Source organism: Vombatus ursinus, unplaced genomic scaffold (genome assembly GCF_900497805.2).
Source record: "Vombatus ursinus unplaced genomic scaffold, bare-nosed wombat genome assembly UNPS02014832.1, whole genome shotgun sequence".
Classification (NCBI taxonomy): domain Eukaryota; kingdom Metazoa; phylum Chordata; class Mammalia; order Diprotodontia; family Vombatidae; genus Vombatus; species Vombatus ursinus.
This window is the reverse complement of record NW_020954610.1, coordinates 9,883,332-9,906,185: the sequence shown is the minus strand read 5'-3', so window position 1 is coordinate 9,906,185 and position 22,854 is coordinate 9,883,332. Positions and strand designations below refer to the sequence as shown.

General features: G+C 35.8%; 1 protein-coding gene across 3 annotated transcripts in view; it reads left to right on the top strand.

The window, feature by feature from the left end:
• The window catches only part of LOC114025634 (vacuolar protein sorting-associated protein 13A-like), a 282,189-nt gene that overhangs the window by 90,793 nt on the left and 168,542 nt on the right, over positions 1-22,854 (top strand). For all 3 annotated transcript variants that reach the window (XM_027839101.1, XM_027839103.1, XM_027839102.1), the window contains exons 27-33: positions 4,670-4,749; positions 7,080-7,139; positions 7,367-7,523; positions 8,422-8,538; positions 8,619-8,722; positions 11,864-12,031; positions 13,670-13,971. In XM_027839101.1, the coding sequence (XP_027694902.1) occupies positions 4,670-4,749; positions 7,080-7,139; positions 7,367-7,523; positions 8,422-8,538; positions 8,619-8,722; positions 11,864-12,031; positions 13,670-13,971 (988 nt within the window). The remainder of the gene's footprint in view (positions 1-4,669; positions 4,750-7,079; positions 7,140-7,366; positions 7,524-8,421; positions 8,539-8,618; positions 8,723-11,863; positions 12,032-13,669; positions 13,972-22,854) is intronic.

Genomic DNA, 22,854 nt, shown 5'->3' with positions numbered 1-22,854 from the left:
TCTGTAGATCTGAAGGGTAAACTATGCCTTGCTCTTCTAGTTTGCTTACAGTATCAGTCTTTATATCTAAATCATGTATCCATTTTGACTTTATGTTGGTATAGGGTGTAAGATGTTGGTCTGTGCCAAGTTTCTGCCATTACTATTTTCTAGTTTTCCCAGCAGCTTTTGTTAAATATTTAAGTTCTTACCCCAGAAACTTGAGTCTTTGGATTATCAAATAGTAGATTACTGTAGTCATTGACTGTTGTGTCTTGCATACCTAACGTATTCCACTGATCTACCACTCTATTTCTTAGCCAGTACCTAGTAGTTTTGATGATTGCTGCTTTATAATGTAATTTGAGATTTGGTACAGGTAGGCCACCTTCCCTTGCATTTCTTTTCATTAATTCCCTTGATGTTCTGGACCTTTTGTTCTTCCAGATGAATTTTGTTATTGTTTTTTCTGGCTCTGTAAAATAATGTTTTGGTAGTTTGATTGGTATGGCACTGAATAAGTAAATTAACTTAGGTAGAACTGTCATCTTTATTTTATTTATTTATTTATTTTTGGTGAGGCAATTGGGGTTAAGTGATTTGCTCAGAGTCACACAGCAAGTGACTGTTATATGTCTGAGGTTGGATTTGAACTCCAGTCCTCCTGACCCCAAGGCAGGTGCTCTATCCATTGCACCACCTAACTGCCCCCTGTTGTCATTTTTATTATATTAGCTCAGCCTACCTATGAGCAACTGATATTTTTCCAATTAATTAGATCTGACTTTATCTGTGTGAAAAGTGTTTTGTGATTGTGTTCATTTAGGTAGATTCTCAAATATTTTATAGTCCACAGTAACTTTAAATGGAATTTCCTTTTCTATCTCTTGCTGCTGGACTTTGTGATATATAGAAATGCTAATGATTTATATGGGTTTATTTTAGATCCTGTAATTTTGGTAAATTTGTTTAATATTTCAAGTAATTTTTTACATAATTCTCTAGGATTCTCTGTACCATCTGTAAAGAGTGATAGCTTTGTTTCTTCTTTGCCTATTCTAATTCCTTCAATTTCTTTTTCTTCTCTAATTGCTACAGCTAACATTTCTAGCACAATATTGAATAACAGTGGTGATAATGGATATCCTTATTTCACCCCTGATCATATTGGAAATACTTCTAGCTTATCCCCATTGCATCTGATGCTTGCTGATGGTTTTTGACAGTGCTAGCTGTCATTTTAAGGAAGACTCCATTTATTCCTATACTCTGTAGTGTTTTTAATAGGAATGGCTGTTGTGTTTTGTCAGATGTTTTTTCTGCATCTATTGAAATAATCATATGATTTCTGTTAGTTTTATTGTTGGTATGGTTAACTATGCTGATATTTTTCCTAATATTGAACCAGCCCTGCATTCCTGGTATAAGTCCTACCTCCTCATAGTGTATTATCCTCATGATAAGTTGTTGTTATCTCTTTGCTAATATTTAATTTAAAATTTTTGCATCTATATTTGTTAGGGAAATTGGTCTGTAATTTTCTTTTTCTGTTTTGGCTCTTCCTAGTTTAGGTATCAGCACCATATTTGTATCATAAAAAGAATTTGGTAGGACTCCTTATTTTCCCAAATAGTTTATATAGTATTGGAATTCGTTGTTCTTTAAACATTTGATAGAATTCACTTGTAAATCCATCTGGCCCTACAGATTTTTCCTTAGGAAGTTCGTTGATGGCTTGTTCAATTTCTTTTTCTGAAATGGGGTTGTTTAAGTATTTTCCTTCCTCTTCGTTAATCTGGGCAATTTGTATTTTTGTAAATATTCATCCATTTCACTAAGATTGTCAAATTTATTGGCATACAGTTGGGCAAAATAGCTCCTAATTATTGTTTTGATTTCTTCTTCATTAATGGTGAATTCACCCTTTTCATTTTTGATGCTGGCAAGTTGGTTTTCTTTTTTTTTTTTAATCAAATTAACCAAAGGTTTATCTATTTTATTGTTGTTGGGTTTTTTTTGTTTGTTTTTTTTTCAGAAAACCAGCTCTTAGTTTTATTTATTAGTTCAATAGTTTTCTTAATTTCAATTTTATTAATCTTTCCTTTGGTTTTCAGAATTTCTAATTCGATATTTAATTGGGGATTTTCAAATTGTCCTTTTTGTAGCTTTTTTAGTTGCGTGCTCAATTCATTGATCTCTCTTTCTCTATTTTATTCATGTAAGCATTTAGAGATATAAAACTTCCCTTAAGGACCACTTTTGCTGCATCCCATAAGTTTTGGTATGTTGTCTCATTGTCATTCTCTTGGATGAAGTTATTGATTGTTTCTGTGATTTATTGTTTAACCCACTTATTCCTTAGGTTTAGATTATTAGTTTTCAATTAATTTTTAGTCTATCTTTCAATGACCCTTTGTTACATGTGATTTTTATTGCATTATGGTCTGAAAAGGATGCATTTAGTATTTCTGCCTTTCTGCATTGGATTGTGAGGTTTTTAGGCCCTAGTATATGGTTAGTTTTTGTGTAGATGCCGTGTACCACAGAGAAAAAGGTATATTCCTTTCTGTTTCCATTCAATTTTCTACAGAGGCTAAACATATTTAACTTTTCTAAGTTTCTGTTGATCTCCTTAACTCTTTCTTGTTTATTTTGTGGTTAGAGTTATCTAGTTTTGAAAGGGGGAGGTTGAGGTCTGCTACTAGTATAGTTTTGCTGTCTATTTCTTCCTGTAGCCCTCTTAACTTCTCTTTTAAGAATTTGGCTGCTATACCACTTGATGCATATTTTAGTAATGATATTACTTCATTATCTGTGGTACCTTTCTATTTTTGCTTTTGCTTTGTCTGAGATCAGGATTGCTACCCCTGTTTTTTTTACGTCAACTGAAGCATAATATATTCTGCTCTAGCCTTTTATCTTTACTCTGTGTATATCCCTCTGCTTCAAACATGTTTCGTGTAAACAACATGTTGTAGGATTATGGTTCTTAATCCACTGTGCTATCCATTTTCGTTTTATGGGAGAGTTCATCCCATTCACTTTCACTATTATGATTACTATCTGTGTCTTCCTCTCCATCCTGTTCCCCTTCCCCCTTGTTTATGCTTTTTTCTCTCCTTTTTCCCTTTCCCTCCTCACTAGAATTTTGACCTGGTGGTCTCCCTCAGTCTGCTGTCCCTTCTATTAGCCCCCTCCCTTTTCTTTTCCCTTTACCCTTTCTACTTCTTTTAGGGTGAGTCAGATTTCTGTACCTAACTGATTATGTTATTCCCTCTTTGAACTAAATCTGATGAGAATAAGGTTCACACAATGCTCATCTCCTTCCCTTCTTTCCCTCTACCATATTTGGTTTTTGTGCCTTTTCATGTGATGTAATTTATCCTTGTCTGCCTCCTTCTTTCTTTTTCTCCCAATATAATCCCTTTTCACCACTTTTTTATTTTTTACCATAACAACAAAGTCAATTTAAACCCAAGCCCTCTATGTATAACCTTTTAAATGTCACAATGACATTACAGTTCTTAAGAGTCATAAGTGTCATCTTCCCTTGTAGAAATGTAAACAGTTTGCCCTTATTAGTAATATGTTGTTTGTTTTTTTTTTTCTTTCCTGTTAACCTTTTTATGCCTCTCTTGAATCTTGTATTTGAAGGTCAAATTTTCTGTTGAGCTCTGGTCTTTTCATCAGAAGGATTTGGAAGTCCCTATTTCATTGAATATACATCTCCTCCCCTGAAAGATTATGCTCAGTTTCGCTGGGTTTGACGTTTTCTTTAATGTGTTCTCCAAAGCGTACTCAAATTAGATAAAGGCTTTGCATATGGACCTGAGGATGGTGTTATTTGAGAGACTTTAAGCTGGCTACATCAGGAGAGACTCATCACCAGGTTGATCATAGGGGTGATGATTTTTGTGCTCTAGTAATTACAGATATTCGAAATATAAGAAGTATTCAATGATTATATGTGTGTATGTGCACATATGCACAAAATCATTGACCTGTGGAATCATTTGGCATAATTGATAATCAATTTGTTCATGGATATGACTTATTAGTATTAATTTCATAGTCTAAGGGGTTTTTTCTTTCAGTTTTTCTCTTTAATTCTCAAGTATTAGTAATTAGTAATACGCATATTACATTACTCATCACTTGTGAGTACATTCATTCTATCTCTAACAGCTAGAGCTCCCTGTAACTCTCTGCCATGTCTCCTTAACACTACAGAACTGAGGATCTCTGTGCCTTAATGACATAGTGTTCTTTCCTCAACCCCTTCTCCCTATAATACTTATATGCCTGAAGGGTATTTCATCAGTGCTTCCTGTTTTATCTATTCATGTAGAAGTGCTAGCTGAAGCTGAGCTAGAGACTCTAGCAAGGGGTGATGTCAGAAAAATCAGTAAATGACGTCATAAAAAATTAATTCTGAATCTCCTGAAATTTTGCATCCTGGAGAGAGGAGAAAGCTTAGGTGGGAGGAACTGACAAAACAAGTTCCAGACCTGAAGCAGACATAGGTTCCTTTGTTTCCAGTATTCTCAGAAAATAGTATACCATCATCCAAAGTTAGTGTTCCCTAGCTACATTCCTTGAGCTGTTTAAGTTGTATCGGTATTCTTGTTATCTTAAACCCTATTTTTAGCTGTTTTCCCATATAAAGTGGTTTTTAAAAATTTGTTTTTAGATGAAAAGGGTAAACCAGTATACATTCTCACAACACTGGATAATGCAGTAGAAGATCTGCTAACACTGGAATATGTTAAGGTAAGTGATTACTGGTATATTCAGCTTAAGTGATGAGTATATAGTTAAAAGTTTTGTGTAAATCACTTTAAAAATCTGATCATATTATTCCTGAAATGATCATCTTTCTTTATTTCTAATTTTATTCACAGTTATTTGTTATGGCTTTTACTTTTCCACCCTTCAGTATCTTAACCAATGAGTATTAAATGCTTACTGCATGCCAGACACTGTCAAAGCACTAAAGATACAATTTGTAAAGAATGAAATAATTGCAAGGAGCTTACATTCTGATGGGGAATTCAAGAATTACATATATTAATACAAATGCAGCCTAAATATAAAGTGAATAATTACAAATGTATTCAAAGGTATTAAATACAAGGTAGTTTGGAATGGAACTCACTACCATTTGGGGAGTTGGGGAGGAATCAAGATAGGATTCATGCAGAAGATGGTTCTTGAGCTGCATCTTAATGGAAGAGAGGAACCTTATAAGGCTGAGAAGGGAAAACATGTATTTCAGGAATGTGGGACATCCAGTGCAAAGGCCCAGAGATGGGAGATGAGTGACATGTGTGAGGAATAGAGAGAAAGCCAGTTTGTCTGGTTAGAAGAGTAAAGGAGAGAAAGTAATATCCAAAGGAAAATTTGAAAAATAGATTGTAGCCAAGTTGTGAAGAGCTTTAAAAGCTAAACAGAAGACTTTATGTTTGATTGTAGAAACAGTAAGAAGCCATTGGAGCTGTTTGAGTAGGAGAATGATAAGTAAGGAAGAGTATTTTGGCATTAATGAATAGATTGTAATAGCTGAGAGACTTAAGACAGAGACCAGTTGGGAACTTTTGCAGTAATATAATTTAGAGTTGATGAGGGCTTGAACTAAGTTGTGACTCTGAATGTGTCTGTGTCTGTGTGTGTGTGTAAGAGAGAGAGAGAGAAAGAGGGAGAGAGGGAGGAAAAGGGAAGAAATTTGGAGATAGAATTGTCAAGATTTGGCAACTGATTGAATATGTGGGGTATGGGAGGGTGAGGAGATGAGTGTAATGTCAAAATTAAGAACCTGAGAGACAGAAAGGATTTGACAGAAATAATGAAGTATAGAAGAGAGGACAGTTTGGTGTGAAAGATAATGAGTTTAGTTTGAGACAGGTTAAATTTGAGATGTCTCTGGGGCATGGCTTGGACATTTCCATTAGGCAATTAGTGCTGCAGGATTGGAGCTCCAGGGAAGAGACTGGGCCAGTGTGTATGCATGTGTTTAATATGCATATTACATTATGTACCCATAAATGTGTACACATACATATTTGCATAAATGTGTGAATCATTTGCATTTAAGTGCAAGTTAAACCCAATTAGTTACCTATAGTGTGGAGGGAGAAGGGAAAAGGGCCTAGGAAAGAATGTTGGGACTTCATAAAATCAAAGAGTTTGAAACAACTCAATGAGAATTTGACTCACTCTCGCCATTTGTAATCTTATATTTTTGTAGAGTGGTTATTTGTACAGTGGGGCTTACTTTTTATTAACAGCATAAAATTTACTGAGTCTAGAATAAATGGAAGAGTAAATATTAGAATTAGGTAAACAAAGAATTTTACTTTGTTTCAATGATACATTCCACCATGGAATATTTTAAGGAGATCTTTTGATGTGTATTTTTGAGAATTTATATTTGCTCTAAGATAGTATTCAGATATAGGCTAAAGAGTGTGCTAATATACTCAACTATTGAATAGTGAACATTGATAATTTAGACAAATTTTAAAATCAGTAATTATTTGAAGTATTTACTAGTCCATTTTTATCAACTTGCTTTTATAAAGGATGGATTAATAAATACTTATCCTGAATGATGTAGGTGCTTCTTAGTATTTTTCATAAAACAAGAAAGGTAAAATCATAGGTGATTGGGAAAACTTTTAAAAATTAACTCTAAATACTATGTTTTTTAGACAAGACTAATTTTTTTAGGCTAAAAACATTTGTACAATTGATTTCATAATACCAACCAACATTAGCTTGCAAGTGGAAAATAATTACCTTTTAAAAAATACTTTTGAAAAGTGTGTTGATTATAGTCAGTAGTGAATTATCGGTCTGGAAAAATTATATAGTATTTTGCTGCATTGGGGGATGGTTTTACTGTCAAGTTTTGCAGTTTATTATGTAAAGATTTAGGATTACATTTTTAAGGTTTTTTTTCATATTCACTGTTTACTTTTCTCTGTAGTATCTATCTTCATAGATAATTACATATACAAATGGAAAAGCTTAAACCTATTACTTTATGTTAGGGTTATAAATTGCTTATATATTCATGTGCCTCCTTTTTTTTCTTTGTATAGGCTGATACACATGGACCAGACCTTAAAACTGCTTATAAGAATATTGTACAACTGTTAAAGGTATAGGTACATTATAACCACAAGAAAATAAAAACCCTAAATATTTTATCTTTGTTTCCAATCAGTTGTTTTTGGAAATGATTGTTTCCTACTAGATTGTAAAGTGTGGAAGAACTTTATCTTATACTTGTAAAATTCCCTCCTCATCCCCCTTGGCCTTTTAACACAGTAGGTGCTTAATGAATATTTGTTGTTGATTAGATAATGCAATTAACTTTGGTTCATAGGTAAATTTTTCCTCTTTGGATATTCATTTGCATACTGAGGCACTTTTGAGTATTATAAATTTTATGAATAATCTCTTTCCTGGAAGAGAGGAAGAATTACCCTCAGAAAGTCAAGTTGTGGAAACTGAAGACAAAGGAGAAATAATTAAGAAATTATGTAAGTTTTTTAAACTTCATTTCACATTTTATGTTAAATAGAGCAAAATATTCTGAATGTTAACTTACTCAGATTCCATAATAATGGTATGTATTAATATTAATAAAATTGTACCTCGTCTAAAATTTAAGTGTTAGGATTAATTCTAGATTGATCAGATATAAATTGTTGTTGTAATTGTTGTTGTTGTTGTTGTTGTTGTTATTGTTGTTATTCCAGACCTGTGATTTTGTCAACGTAGCAAACTTTTGGTATACAAATTCTTTGTACCCTATGTGCACTACAGCATCCCACCTTTAGATATATAATTGATTACTTTTGTAGGCTAGAAAAAAATTTAAAGATACAAAAAAAGATGTAAAAAAAACTTTCATGATTTAAACATAATTAGTAGGCAACTTAAAGATTATCAGATTTTAGTTTTAGCAAATATATGATTGATTCACACTTTTTATGATTTCTGCTTTGGTAACATGGTTTTTTGTTGTATTTTTAATGGAGATGTTTCTAAAACTCCAAGTTAGAGAAAGACTTTACTTTCATATATATCTAAAAGGAGAAAATGGTATTTTTCTTAGTTTCAGAATTCCTAGTATAGTACTTCCTTTACCAGTCATTCAAGCTGTAATTTACTGGCTTAGAGAGGTACTTGAGGATCTTAAATCCTAGGTAGTATGTCCATGTTCACATAAGCGCCAGAGGTGAAGTGTGAACTTAGTGTTTTGTTTTGTTTTGTTTTTTTACTTTAAAGTTAGCACTATATTCATTGGATCATGCTGCTCTTCCACTTGAGTAATATTTCATTATTTCTTGACCTGATATTTTGCTATCCTGCTGACTTGACTAATTTTTAAAATAGTTTATTTCATTTAACAATTGTATTGCATTGCATCTACAGCTGCCAAGATACCTAGGACTGAAGATGTCATTACCCTAAAGGTCATTGCTGAACTGTCTTGCTTATGTATCTATATTGAAGACCAAAGATATAGAATTGCCGAAATTACAATTGAAGGTAATAAATTTTAACCAAAATTAAATTTAAAAATTTTAATTTGGAGCACAGATATTAATCAATACTTTTTCCCCCCTTAGGATTTGATTCCCAGGTAGTAATGAGACGTGCCATAACTGAAGTAAATATAAACCTGAAAAATATAATTATTTTAGATTCTGATGAAATGGCCTTATATAAAAAGGTAAGAATATGTTTGTCCACTAACAGCAAACCATAAAAGTCAGTTTAATTGATTCGCCTTTTATTATTTTGACTTTGGGACTGTCTTTTGCATCTTTTTGTATTCTCAGAGCTCAGATAAATGATTATTGATTGATAGGCATAGTTTTTTTTTTTTTTAAAGTATGTGACTATGGAAATATGGTTCCCTCAAAACCAGTCCAGTTTTAACTGCGGTGCTACGTTAGTTGCCTATATAGAAAACTAGTTGTATTTTTTGGTACCTACAGACCAGTACAGGGTAGTCAAAGGTAGACCCACTTATTTCATGCTCCTTAAACCCCATGGTACATTTAGGACCTCTCATAACCATCCATGGATAATAAACAAGTCAGACTTGGGAATCTTATTCTGGCTCTCTCTGCCTTGGGGAGGCTGTTATGACCCTGAATCCACTCCAGAGTTTATGAACAGATGCTGATGGGCAAAGCCCACGTTACCTTGTATGTTTTTGTGTTTCTTATTCCTTCTACTCAAGGATCTTACATAGATTGCTTCTTCTAGATTAATAATTCATTCATATAGTGCTTTAAGATTTACAAAGTACTTTATAAGTGGAAGCAGCCTCAAGGATGTTGACTTGCCCATGATAAGTATCAAAGTGCTAGATAGAGCCCAGTTATTAAATGTCTGCATGACTCCCACCTTTAGTGCTGGTATTAAGTGCTAGAGCCCAGGTACTAAATGTTTGCCTGACTTTTAACTCTACTGCTCATTCCACTTCAACATACTGGTATTTGTAGGTAGCACAGTGCCTTGCATACAGTGGTCACTCAATAAATATTGTATTGATGACTCCTGAATTTGAGTCTAGGGCTTTTCCATTAAACATACTGCTTAATTAAAAGGACTTAGAGGATTACGTGGTACTGTGAGGAATGTGGTTCTGCCATATATAATCTCATATTTTTTTGATAAAATTAGCACAATAACTGCCTTTTTTAGATATATTATTTAGAAAAGCCTGGTTTAAGTGAAGGCATGTTGTACAGAAGGGTCAGACACTTAATGTACTGTACACTTCTTTCCACAAGTCAAGATGGTTGTTCTGCAAGAAGTGAGCTTCTTCTAGGAGTATTTGATAAATTAATAAATACTGCAACTTGACAGTTATATATGCCTTTTATTTTATGGACAAATATTCACACATATTTTTCCATTTGAACATCAAAGCATCCTCAGTTATTTATGTAGGTGTTGTGATCTTCCTTCTGAGGAAACTCGTAAGGCTCAGAGAGATTAAGTGACTTGCTTTAGGTGACATAGTCATTTGTTCATTTGATCCAGGATTAAAACTCAAATCCCCTAACTCTTTCCTGGAGCTTTTTTGGTTAGTGGATGGCAAACAGTTATCTTTTCTAGTTTTCTACCATATAGTTAGTTTCCATCAGTGGGAAAATGTTGGCATGGTAGGACCTAGAAGAGAAGAGCCCATATCTTCTACAAATATTCTAGTAAAGATCTAAAAATGCACCAGATTAAAAAAAAGAGCTATAAAATCTTCTACCTAATCCAAGACTACTACAAAAAGATTGTAGTAATCCTATAGGAAACCTTAAATATAAGTCAGGGTAGATGGCAAGTTCAAAAGCAGTCCTTTAACAACTGGAGGGACAGAATAAGATAAAATGAACAGTTCTGATTATATAAAATTTAGAAGTTTTTGCTCAACTGAAACTAATGCAGGTAAATCAGAAGGAGAACAGTTACCTGCAGAAAACATCCATGCAGCACATTTCTCTGATGAAGGTCTCATTTCTAAGATTTGTAAGCAGTTATTTCATTCAAGCATAAGATTGAGCCATTTGTCAGTTGGAAGAAGAAATCCAAACTCAACAGCTACATAAAAAATTACCTAAAATCATTAGTATTAAGAGCAATGCAAATTAAAATAACTCTCAGGTTCTACTTCTTAACCAACAGATTGGCAACAGTGACAAGGGAAATTACAATTTTTTGAGGTGGAGGGAAAATAGGCACTTTTCGAGGAACTTTGACTTGATCCATTCATTTTGGAAAACAATTTGAAACTGTCCCAGATTTACTAAATCGTGTATACTCTTTGACCCAGTTATACCATTATTAGGGCTATATTGCAGCATCAAAGAAAGAGGGAAATGGTCCATGTTAGCAAAAATTTTTATAGCAGTTCTTTCCATAGTGGTAGGGAAAAGAAAATAAATGCTTGTTAATTGGAAAAAATAATAAAATTACTTTGAAAAATCCTATTATTTTTTAAAGTAGATATGTGATAGAATATATACATAATCTAAATGAAATAAAAAGATTATAGTTACTTTTTAAGTGTAACTTTTAAAAATTTAGTGAAGTTGCCTTTCTAATTCTCTCTGGTTTAGGTGAAGATTAAAATTAGTAGCAGAGACTGGCTAAGAAATAGGAAAGACAAATGGTGATTTAAAATTTGCTCTTGATAAAGGTAGAATAGATTAAAATTCAGCAAACATAAGTATCTACTATGTGCAACATACTGAAGATACAAAAGTCAAATCAGAGCAGTGCCTGTACACAAGGAGCTTACCTTCTTTTTGGATAAACATATCTCCACATAAGTAAGCAGAAGGTACTTTGAGGGTAACTGAGCGGTGGCTTAAAAAAAAAAAGTCTGAGAGATTGAAGTAATTAGGAGATGACAGAAGGGAGCTAGAGAGATAACTATGCCATTAAAATGGTGGATTTGTACTTTGTAACAGATATTTCAAAACAGAAAGATTCCGATTATGATAATGAGAGGCCAGTTCCTTCAACACTAAGTGAAAGTTATCACAATAGCGTATTTTTCTTTTGCCACATAGTTTGAAAAGCACTGATCTATATTGGAGTTTCTCTGACCTGAAGGTAACAGTTGTGTGGAGTGATCATGCAGATATTGAAAAGCTTTTCTTATGAGGTTTTTGCTTTGTCACTGTTGACTTTCCTTCCTTCCATTATTGCAATTGTTGACTGGGTTTTTTTTTTTTTTTTCTTTTTAGTTAGTTGAATTTCAGTGGAGGGATTTCAAAGTAGTACTGTTTTGTTATTGAAGTATTTTTGAAAATGGAAGTTATGTTGGCTTGTTGTAATTAAATTATCTTTCTTCTTTAAGGTTCTTTATATAACTGGAAAAGAAGTCTTCAGTTTCAAAATGATTTCTTGTATGGGTGCTACTGCTGGTGCTGAATATATGAATATGAACGTAGTGGACAGTGAGGTTACTTTAACTGTTGGCTGCATTGAAGTTGTTTTAATAATGAAATTTTTATATTCTGTAATGGTAAGGATGTAAAAACTATTTCTTTTTTTTAATTATTTAAAATAATAATAAATTCAATAAGGCTTCAATTATTTAGGATAATTGGGGAGTAAAGCACAATATAAGTGACTTTTCTAGAAAATTTGACCATTTTGATGGAAGTCTTTCAAAACTATATTATTCAAACCCCTTTCTTGCTTCAACAATGTTTGAATGATCTATAAATGATCTATATCTTGGTGTCTGTGGTTCATCAACCAACGTGAATTTTTTGTTCTCTGCTATGTCAGAGCCTATTGAAATCTGTAGAAATGTTTGCCCCCCTCCTTGCTAAATCTCTCTAAATTGCTTTGCTTTTGAGTTCTTGCATCTACTTTTAACCATTTTTATGTTTCTCCTTTCACCATGAGATATTATTTTTTTGTTACTATCACTGTGTTAATAGACCCTCTTCTCCCATCCCCTTTCACTACTTTTCTGATTTCTTCACTACTTTATACTGGTGTGGACTTGGGAATCAGATAAGCAAAGTGATTAGAATTAAATCTAAAATAAGCATAAATTGTTACTTTGAGGGGACCTTAGGTGCTTTCTAATGAAAGTAGTAGTACTGTTGATTCTACTACTTCTTCTCCTCTTCCTCTTCCACCTAGTACTTCCACCACTACCACCACCACCACCAAATACTTACATTTCCATAATGCTTTAAAGGTTACAAAACAGTTGTTTGTTTGTTTTACCCCCTATAATATACTTGTTGAGCCCTGCACAGCTTTTCAGACTTTTAAATAGGATTAGGCACTGCCACCTTCATTTCCTGGTCCATGTTGATTTTCATGTAGTACTTGGTTTTTTAATCACAGCAATCACCAAAATCCAGCTTCACAAAGATATGACATCACAAATGAGAAAGTTTCAGAATTTACTGGTGCAGCTAAATGTATGTGAACATAAAAACCTCAAATGTCCAAGAACGTCATCAAAAAGAGCATAGCATCATCTAATGTTGAAACTGTGAATTAACTTAAACTAGTAGTTTGTGGTACCTCACATGTCATCTATCATTATGTTTCCCTCAAAAATATTTAAAATGTCTTGTGACTTCTCTGTGAATTTGCTACAACATCCTATGGGCCTTGTAGTACAGAGTTTGGGAACCACAGTTCTAAACATTGAATTAATACTAAAATGAAGTACAAGGATTTTCAGTAGACCTCAGTTACCACCACCTCCACCACCCCTACCACCCCCACCCCCACCACCCCCAGTTCTATAGTGCTTTAAGGATTGCAAAACACTTTTTTCACAACAATCCTCATAACATGATACTCAGTGTATGGAATTATTGACATCTATATTGGCTGCTTCTTGCTGTTATTTTGCATTGTTTTCAGATTTTAACTTAATTTAAATTCTTACATCTAAATGCTAATTAGTTCCAGTTAACTAGATTTTTAAAAAATATCACTATCTTTTTCTTAATCTCCAGTACAAGAGCAGGAAAAATAAAAAGGGTGTGTGTGTTGAAGACATATAAATCACCTACATGATAGCACCAAAAAATTATAAAAATTGATGTGTATTTAGTAATAATTTTGATTTAATAACTTCAGGTATCTAAAACTTAACATCAGGAATGTAATTCTGTAATTCTTACAGGCTTTTATAAACAACTTTCAAAGAGCAAAAGAAGCTTTGACTGAAGCAACAGTTCAAGCAACAGGTATAGCTGGTGGTGTAAAAGAACTGGCAAAAAGGAGTTCCCGAATGGCATTGGATATTCATATCAAAGCACCTGTCGTAGTAATTCCACAGTCATCAGCATCCAAAAATGTCTTAGTTGCTGATTTTGGGCTAATTACAATGAAGAACAAGTTCTACATGGTTTCAGAGAGCCACTTTAACCCTCCACCTGTTATTGATGATATAACAATAAAGATGAGTGAGATGAAACTCTACAGGTATAAATGTTTGTTGGTGGGTATACTGATTTGATTATGTAGGATAAATAACCTCAGGTTTTTATACTACTTGGGAACTGTTTTTCTTTTCTTTTAGCCTACAATAAAGTTTAAAGTTATTTTTTTCCCCAAGTATTCCTAGGAAAGACAACCTGTTGCTATAATATTGGTTGGTGTCCTGCTGTTTTCATTAATTTACTGTTAATTTACAATTGTGAATATGGAAATGTGTTTTATGTAGAATCAAATGAAATAATTGTTTTTTCTTACAAATTTAACAACTTGAGGCTTATTTATACTTTTTCCATAGTTCTTTGTAACTTTTGGAGGTTACAGTTTAGGAGAGAGACCTAATATACAGGGTATCCCAAAAATCTTAGTGACGTTTTAGGCTAATAACCTCAAATTTCACAATTTTAACATTAAATTGTGCTACATTCCTTTTGATGACCTTTTTGAATGTTTGAGATATGTTTTTGTTTACTTGTACATTAGGCTAATAGCCTTGGGAAATAACACAGTTACTTGTTTTGGGAGTATATTTTCTTGACAGAGGAATTCTTAACTGCCATCTGGTATCTTATACACTCTTTCATACCCTCAAAACACTAGGAGTTGAACATGAGGAGATTTACACTTAACTTGTCCTAAATAAAGTCATCCTATGGAATCTTAAAGCATGTAATCTGCCCTGATGACACCACATCTAGAATATTATGTTTAGTTCTGGTCACTGTTAGAAAAGACACAGACCCACTAGATTGTGTTCACAAGAGGGCAATCAAGATGTCAAAAAACATGCCAAATGATGATCATTTGAAGGAATTGGGGATGTTTAGCTTATAGGAAAAAAAAAGCTTGGAGTACACATGATACCAATTTTTGAGTATTTGGAGGTCAGATTGATAAAGTGTTCATGAAGCCTTTGGAGTGTGTCAGTAACTGTACTAAGTGCTGTGGATTCAAATAAAAAGCAAGACAGCCCGTACCTTTAAGGAGCTTACATTCTAATGGGGGAAGATAATACATAAAAGGGAGTCATAAAGGGGTAGGAAGAAAAATGGAGGATGAGGGCAATGCTACTGGGTGAGTAGTGAAGAAATCCAGAGGGTGAGTCAAGCTGGTAGTAGAGTGAAGAAAGGTGGAGCCCTTCATGAAATGAAAATCTAGTCTAGGGAGGCACTCATCTTGAGAGCAAACTTTAGGGAGGAGGTATCTCCAGGGTGGGAAGGCTGTAAGCAAGGAGGTTGAGAAATACAGAAAGCGAGTCAGAACTGAGTTAAATTTGTCCTCTCTTGCCCCTCAGAGCACTGGTTGGGAATTGTAGGGAGGCAAATTAAGAAAAAAAAAACTCTTGATAATGCTGATAGTTGAAAAGTTATGAGCTGTTTCAAAAAGTAGTGGGCTCCTCCTCACTGGAAATCTTCAAGCCAGTGCTGGATGGCTGCAAATTGTGGATGGCATTCAAGAAATTCTTGGTCCCATACTGGTTGAATTAGATGGCCTCTGAGTTTCCTTCTAAGTTTAATTCATTCGTTCATTCAATAAATATTTATTAAGCATCTATTATGTGCCAAGATTTGCATTAAGTGCTGGGAGATACAAAAAGAGGCAAAAGATAGTCCCTGCCCTGAAGAAGCTTACAGTCAAATGGGAGAGAGAACATACAAATATACACAAAGCAAGCTATATGCAGGCTAAATAGGAAATAATTAAAAGCAGTGGAATTAAGAGGGATTAGGGAAGGCTTCCTGTAGAAGGTGGGATTTTAGTTGATGGTTGAAAGGAAGCCAGAGAGACAAGTCTGAACAGAGGGAGAGTGTTCCAGGCATGAATGACAGCCAGAAAAAATGCCTGGAGTCAAGAGATGGAATATCTTGTTTGTGGAATAGCCAGACTATAGGAGGCTAGTGTCACTGGATGAACAGGTATGGAGGAGTAAGGTATAAAAAGACTGGAAAGATAGAAGGGGGCTAGGTTATAAAGGGCTTTGAATGCCCGGTAGAATATTTTATATTTGCTCCTGGAGTCAATAGGGAGCCACTGGAGTTTATTGAGTAGGGGAGGGAGCTGATCAAACCTGCATTTTAGGATAATCTCTTGAGTGGCTGAGCGGAGGATGGATTAGAGTGGAGAGAGACTTGAGGCAGGCTGACCTACCAGTAGGCTATTGCAATAATCTAGGTATCAGGTGATGAAGGCCTGCCCTAGAGTTGTGGCAGTATCAGAGGAGAGAAGCAGGTATGTTTGAGAGATGTTGCAAAGGTGAAATTGAATGCCATGGCAACAGATTGGTAATGGGGGATGAGAGATAGTGAGGAATCCAGGATGACTTTTAGGTTGTGAGCCAGAGGGACTGGGAGAAAGGTGTTGACCTGGTCAGTAATATGGAAGGGAGGTGTGGGGGAAGGTTTAAGGAGGAAAATGTGTGTGAAGTGTTGCTCAAAACCTGATTCCTGTTAGACTGCTGTCTAGTTTTCCAGATATTTTTGTTAAGTAATTCTTAGATTAGAAACTGCAGTATTTGAACAAAAAACATACCAATACAAAGAGGTAGTTAGGTGGCACAGTGAATAATGCACCAGCCTTGGAATCTGGAGGGCCTGAGTTGAGTTAAGATGTGGCCTTGTTGTGATTTGAGGTGCTGGGAACCCCAAAATGCAAGGGTACAGGGGTTCTCCCTTGAATAAATTCACACATTCAAACCTTTCAGTCAACATGGCAAGATTTATTTGTGAGACCAATAGAGCAATCTAGATTCTAAGTGAATCTGCAATTTAATGGGGGTACCATTGGTACTTATATACAAGAAAAGACAGTGAGAAGATGTAGATGGGATTAAGGAGTGGGTAAATAGCCTGGGGTGGTCCAGGTGCAGACATTGAACAGAGTTAAGTGGTCAGAGAGCCACAGTGAAAGGGCAGTTAAAAGGATTATTGAGTATCCAGTGGCTTGGGATGGGCCAGATGCCTCAGGCAAACCACCAGGGACTGGATTGTGTAGGGAAAATTCAAGGGAACTACTTCATGCTGGCAAAGGCCATAGCTTTCCAAGACATAGTCTTTTCCTTTTAGGGGTCCAGGTACCATCACCCCATCAGCCTCAGACACTTGCATCTGGATTTGTTGAACACTACACTGTTACATTTGTTTACTTCTGGATGTTATATCCACTAATTGACAACTATGATTTTTAACAAGTAGTAAATTGGTTTGGTGATAATTGCTTTGTAATGTAACTTGAAATCTGGTACTGTGGTACTTTTAGGCCCTCTGTTGTCCTTCTATTTCTCATTCTTTCTTTTTTTGTTTCTTTTTTTTTTTTAGCATGCTTCAGTGTGTATTCAGTCAATACTAATTCTTTCTTTACAGGCAGATAGTATGTTTCATTAGTCCTTTGAGATTGTCTTGGATCATTGTATTGCTGAGAATAGTTAGGTCACTCACTGTTCTTCGTTGAACAATATTGCTCTTACTATGCACAACATTCTCCTGGTTCTGTTCACTTCACTTTGTATCAGTTCATGTAGGTCTTTCCAGGTTTTTTTTTTCTGATATCATTTTGTTTGTCTTTTTTTTATAGCATAATAATATTTCATTACAATCATGTACCACAACTTGTTTAGCCATTCCCCAATTGATGGGCATCCCTTTGATTTCCAGTTCTTAGCCATTACAAATAAAGAATTTTATCTTTTTTTTTTCCAGCCAAGAAGGTGGAATAGGAAATAAATGTTTGTTAATTGAAAAAATTTTAGTGAAAGGAATGGAAAAGCTCCTTCTATAAAGATCTCTAGTGTCAAGGGTTGTAATAAAACCAGAGGACCACATGCCACAAGCTAGCTAAACATATGATAGCTGGGAATAGAGGTATGTTTTTGTGGGAAATGACAAATTGTGAGAGGCTTTTTCAAAAATCACCAAGGGCTCTTCTGTGTGTTTTTTTTTTTTTTTTTTTTTTTACAGGTTATGCATTTGTGGTCATGTAAAACACTTCCATAGTAGTCATGTGGTGAAAAACTAAGTATATTTCCCATCATCCTATCCTGCCCACCATTTATTCTATTCTCTCTTTTGACTCTGTCCCTCCTTAGAAATGTTTGCTTCTGATTACCCCCTCCCCCAATCTGCCCTCCCTTCTGTCATCCTCCTTGCTCTCTTGTCTGCTTCCCCCCCCCACCCCCCGTTTTCCTGTGGGGTAAGATAAATTTCCATACCCAATTGAGCATGTATGTTATTCCCCCCATAAGCCAAATCCTATGAGAATAAGATTCACTCATTTCTTCTCACATTCCCCTGTTTCCCCTCCACTGTAAAAGCCTTTTCTTGTCTATTTTATGTGAGATTATTTACCCCATTCTACCTCTCCCTTTCTCTTTCTCTCCTTATAATCCTCTTTCACCCCTTAATTTATTCTCCAGATATTACCTCTTCATCTTCAACTCACCCTGTGCTCTCTATCTATCTATCTGTTTATCTATCTGTCTGTCTATATACATGTAATTTCTTTCCCTCCCCCTACCCGAGTACTGACAAAGGACTCATGAGTTACAAATATCATCTTTCCCTGCAGGAATGTAAACAGTTCAGACTTAATAAGTCTCTTATGATTTCTCTTTCCTGTTTACCTCTTCATATTTCACTTGAGTCTTGTATTTGAAAGTCAGATTTTCTATTCAGTTCTGGTCTTTTCATCAGGAATGCTTGAAAGTCCTCTATTTCACTGAATGACCGTTTTTTACCCTGAAGGATTATACTCAGTTTTGCTGAGTAGGTGATTCTTGGTTGTAATCCTATCTCCTTTGCCCTTGGGAATATTACATTCCATGCTCTGTGGTCCCTTAATGTAGAAGCTGCTAAATCTTGTGTTATCCTGATTGTGTTTCTACAATACTTGAATTGTTTCTTTCTGGCTGCTTGTAATATTTTCTCCTTGACCTGGTAACTCTGAAATTTGGCTACAATATTCCTAGGAGTTTTCCTTTGGGAATCTCTTTGAGGAGGTGATCAGTGGATTCTTTCAATTTCTGTTTTGCCCTCTGGTTCTAAAATATCAGGGCAGTTTTCCTCGATAATTTTTTTTTTAACGTGTGTTTTTAAAACTTTGGGTTACAAATTTTCTCCCTACCCGCCCTCATTGAAAAGACAAGCATCTTGATACAGATTATAGATGTTTAGTCTTGCAAAACACCTCCATAGTAGTCCTGTTGTGAAAAACTAGGTATATTTCCCTTCATCCTGTCCTGCCCCCCATTTATTCTATTCTCTCTTTTGACCCTGTTCCTCCTCAGAAGTGTTTGCTTTTACTTTTCCCCTCCCCCAGTCTGCCCTCCCCTCTGTCAATCCCCTGCTCTCTTGTCCCCTTTCCCCCTTATTTTCTTACAGGGTAAGATAAATTTCCATACCCAATTGAGTGTGTATGTTATTCTCTCCTTAAGCCAAATCCTATGAGAATAGGATTCACTCATTCCCTCTTACCTTCCGCCATTTCCTCTCCATTGTAAAAGCCTTTTCTTGTCTGTTTCATGTGAGATAATTTACCCCCTTCTCCTCCCTTTCTCCTTCTCCCAGTATAATCCTCTCTCACCCCTTAATTTTATTTTCCAGATATCACCCTTTCATCTTCACCTCACCCTGTGCCCTCTATCTATCTATACATACGTATAATTTTTTTCCTACCCACAACCCTAATACTAACAAAGGACTCATGAGTTACAAATATCATCTGTCCCTACAGGAATGTAAGCAGTTCAACCTTAATAAGTGTCTTATAATTTCTCTTTGCTGTTTACCTCTTCCATGTTTCACTTGAGTCTTGTATTGGAAAGTCAGATTTTCTATTCAGCTCTGGTCTTTTCCCCAGGAATGCTTGAAAGTCCCCTATTTCATTGAATGACCATTTTTTACCCTGAAGGATTATACTCAGTTTTGCTTGGTAGGTGATTCTTGGTTATAGTCCTATCTCCTTTGCCTTCTGGAATATCATACTGTATGCCCTGTGGACCCTTAATGTAGAAGCTGCTAAATCTTGTGTTATCCTGATTGTGTTTCCACAATACTTGAATTGCTTCTTTCTGGCTGCCTGCAATATTTTTTCCTTGACTTGGGAACTCTGGATTTGGCTACAGTATTCCTAGGAGTTTTCCTTTGGGGGATCTCAGGAGGAGATCAGTGGATTCTTTCAATTTCTGTTTTGCCCTCTGGTTCTAAAATATCAGGGCAGTTTTCCTTGATAATTTCTTGAGAGATGATGTCTAGGCTCTTTTTTTGATCATGGCTTTCAGATAGTCCAATAATTTTTAAATTCTCTCTCCTGGATCTATTTTCCAGGTCAGTTGTTTTTCCAATGAAATATTTCACATTCTCTTCTATTTTTTCATTCTTTTGGATTAGTGCTACAGTGCCTTGATTTCTCAAATTGTCCCTAGCTTCCAATTGCTCCACTCTAATTTTTAAGGAAGTATTTTCTTCAGTAAGCTTTTGGACTTCCTTTTCCATTTGGTCAGTTTTGCTTTTTAAGGCATTCTTCTCCTCATTGGCTTTTTGGACCTCTTTTGCCATTTGGGTTAGGCTATTTTTTAAGATGTTATTTTCTTCAGTATTTTTATGGGTCTCCTTTAGCAAGCTATTAACTTGCTTTTCATGATTTTCTTGCATCACTCTCAGTTTTCCCTCTACTTCTCTTACTTGCTTCTCAAAATCCTTTTTGAACTTGTCCAAGATCTGGGACCAATTCATATTTTTCTTTGAGGCTTTGGATGTAGGAGCTTTGACTTTATTGTCTTCTTCTGGTTAAATATTTTGATCTTCTTTGTCACCAAAGTAAGATTCTATGGTCTGACTCTTTTTGCACTGCTTGCTCATGATCTCAGCCAATTACTTGAATTATAAACTTTGTTAAGGTAGGGGTCTATTTCCAGTGTGGAGAATGTACTGTCCCAAGCTTCAGGTATTTTGTGTAGCTGTTTTCAGAGATACTTCTAGACACTTGTAAATTTTCAGTTCTTCCAAGGTGGTATGATAAGGAGCAAGGTGTTTACTCCTTTCCTGGCCTGTGCTGTGGTCTGTGAGTGACTACAAGCACTCTTCTGTGTCCTGGAACTGTGAGAAGCATTTCCTTTCCACCGCCGCTATAACCTCTAACAGGCCAGCACTCCTTCTCACCCCAGGACCGCCACCCAGAACTGTGACCCAGATCTAAGCATGGGCAAAGCAAGAGATTCCTGCACCAGCAGAGAGATCCCTGCAATCCCCCTCTGATCAGTCACTCGATTCCCCCTCTGTCTTTGGGCTAGAAGCAGCTGCCACCCTGGGGCCGAGCTTGGGGACTGGGGCTGGGACAGTGCTTCTCTCACTCGCCACAGATGTGGACTTTTCCCACTGGCCTTCTAAGTTGTCTTTGGAGTTTGTGGGTTGAGAAGTCTGGAAACCGCGATGCCAGCGATTCAGTCCTCTGAAGCCGCCTCCAGGTTCGCTGAGGCCTGCCTTGTCTGAGCGCCCACGCCAAACTGCACTCCTCTCCTTGCTCAGCGGGACATACCTTTCTGATCAACCATCCATGCTGTCTTGGGCTGTAAATTTGTTTCACTCTGTCTTTTTGTGGATTCTGCTGCTTTAGAATTTGTTTAGAGCTATTTTTTTATAGATACTTGGAGGGGTTTGGGGGAGAGCTCAAGCAAGTCGCTCCTTTTACTCCACCATCTTGGCTCCGCCCCTTCCTGTGTGTGTATTTCTCATTTCACTTGAGATTTTTTTTTTTTACCTTTAGTTCTTCCAGATAAATTTCATTAATTTTTCTAGTTCTATAAAATAATCTTTTGATTGTTTGGTTTGACACTTGAAAAAAACAAATTCATTTAGGTAAATATTGTCATTTTTATTATATTGCTTTGACCTCATGAAGAACCAAAATTTCTCCAATTATTTAGATGTGTCTTTATTTCCTTAAACTGTGTTTTGTAATATTATATTAATATAGTTCCTATTGGTAATTCCCAAGTATTCCTTTCCTACCTCTTTACCTGTCCAGGTCCACATAGGGTATCACACACTCTTACCTGTGGGTGCTCTGCCCAAAGGGAATGTAAATTTTTATCTCTGAAAAGTTTTTTTTTTAAATTTTCTTTTTTAAAGACCCGCCTTAATCCAAATCACTGTATCTCATTGATTGACCAACAATAGGTCCTAGGCTAAGCCCTACTTGGTGATTGTTTGGATCCTGATTAGTTCTGAATGAATATAAATATTTTGGCCAGAAACCCTGAGGGTCTTCCTCTCCCAGATTGGGGGGGGGCTTGTTTTTTTGACTAGGTAAGGAGGCCTTTCTCTGCCTCATTTCTTATTAAGCCTTAATCACTGAATGGGCATTGCCTCAATCAAAGTGAGACCTGTTAAAGACCTTAGCTTGAAAAGTTAAAGGTTCCCCTCTGCATCCTGGTTCATTTCCACTTGTCCTGATCTATATCTGGCCACTGGACCCAGATGGCTCCAGAGGAGAAAGTGAGGCTGCTGACTTTGCACAGCTCCCCCTCATTTAAATCCAATTCACTTGTATGTCATGCCATCACCACCCTGATATCATGGTCCTCTTGGAGAACAAAGGACAGATACCAGCCACCACCCAGGTATTTTATACATTCTGTAATTATCTGAAATGGAATTTCTCTTTTGTTCCTTTTGTTAGAAACGGGGTTCAGACACTCCTTGTTAGAGTTAGGGAGGTATGGGTGAGCTGTCACAGGCCACTGCTCCCCTAGTTGCAAACTGTGAGAGTTCTGTTCTCCTTTAGGAAACCAAAGTGAAGCAGAGTGAGCAAAGGAAGCGGGTGTATGGGTACCCCAGAAGGATACACACACACACACACACACACACACACACACACACA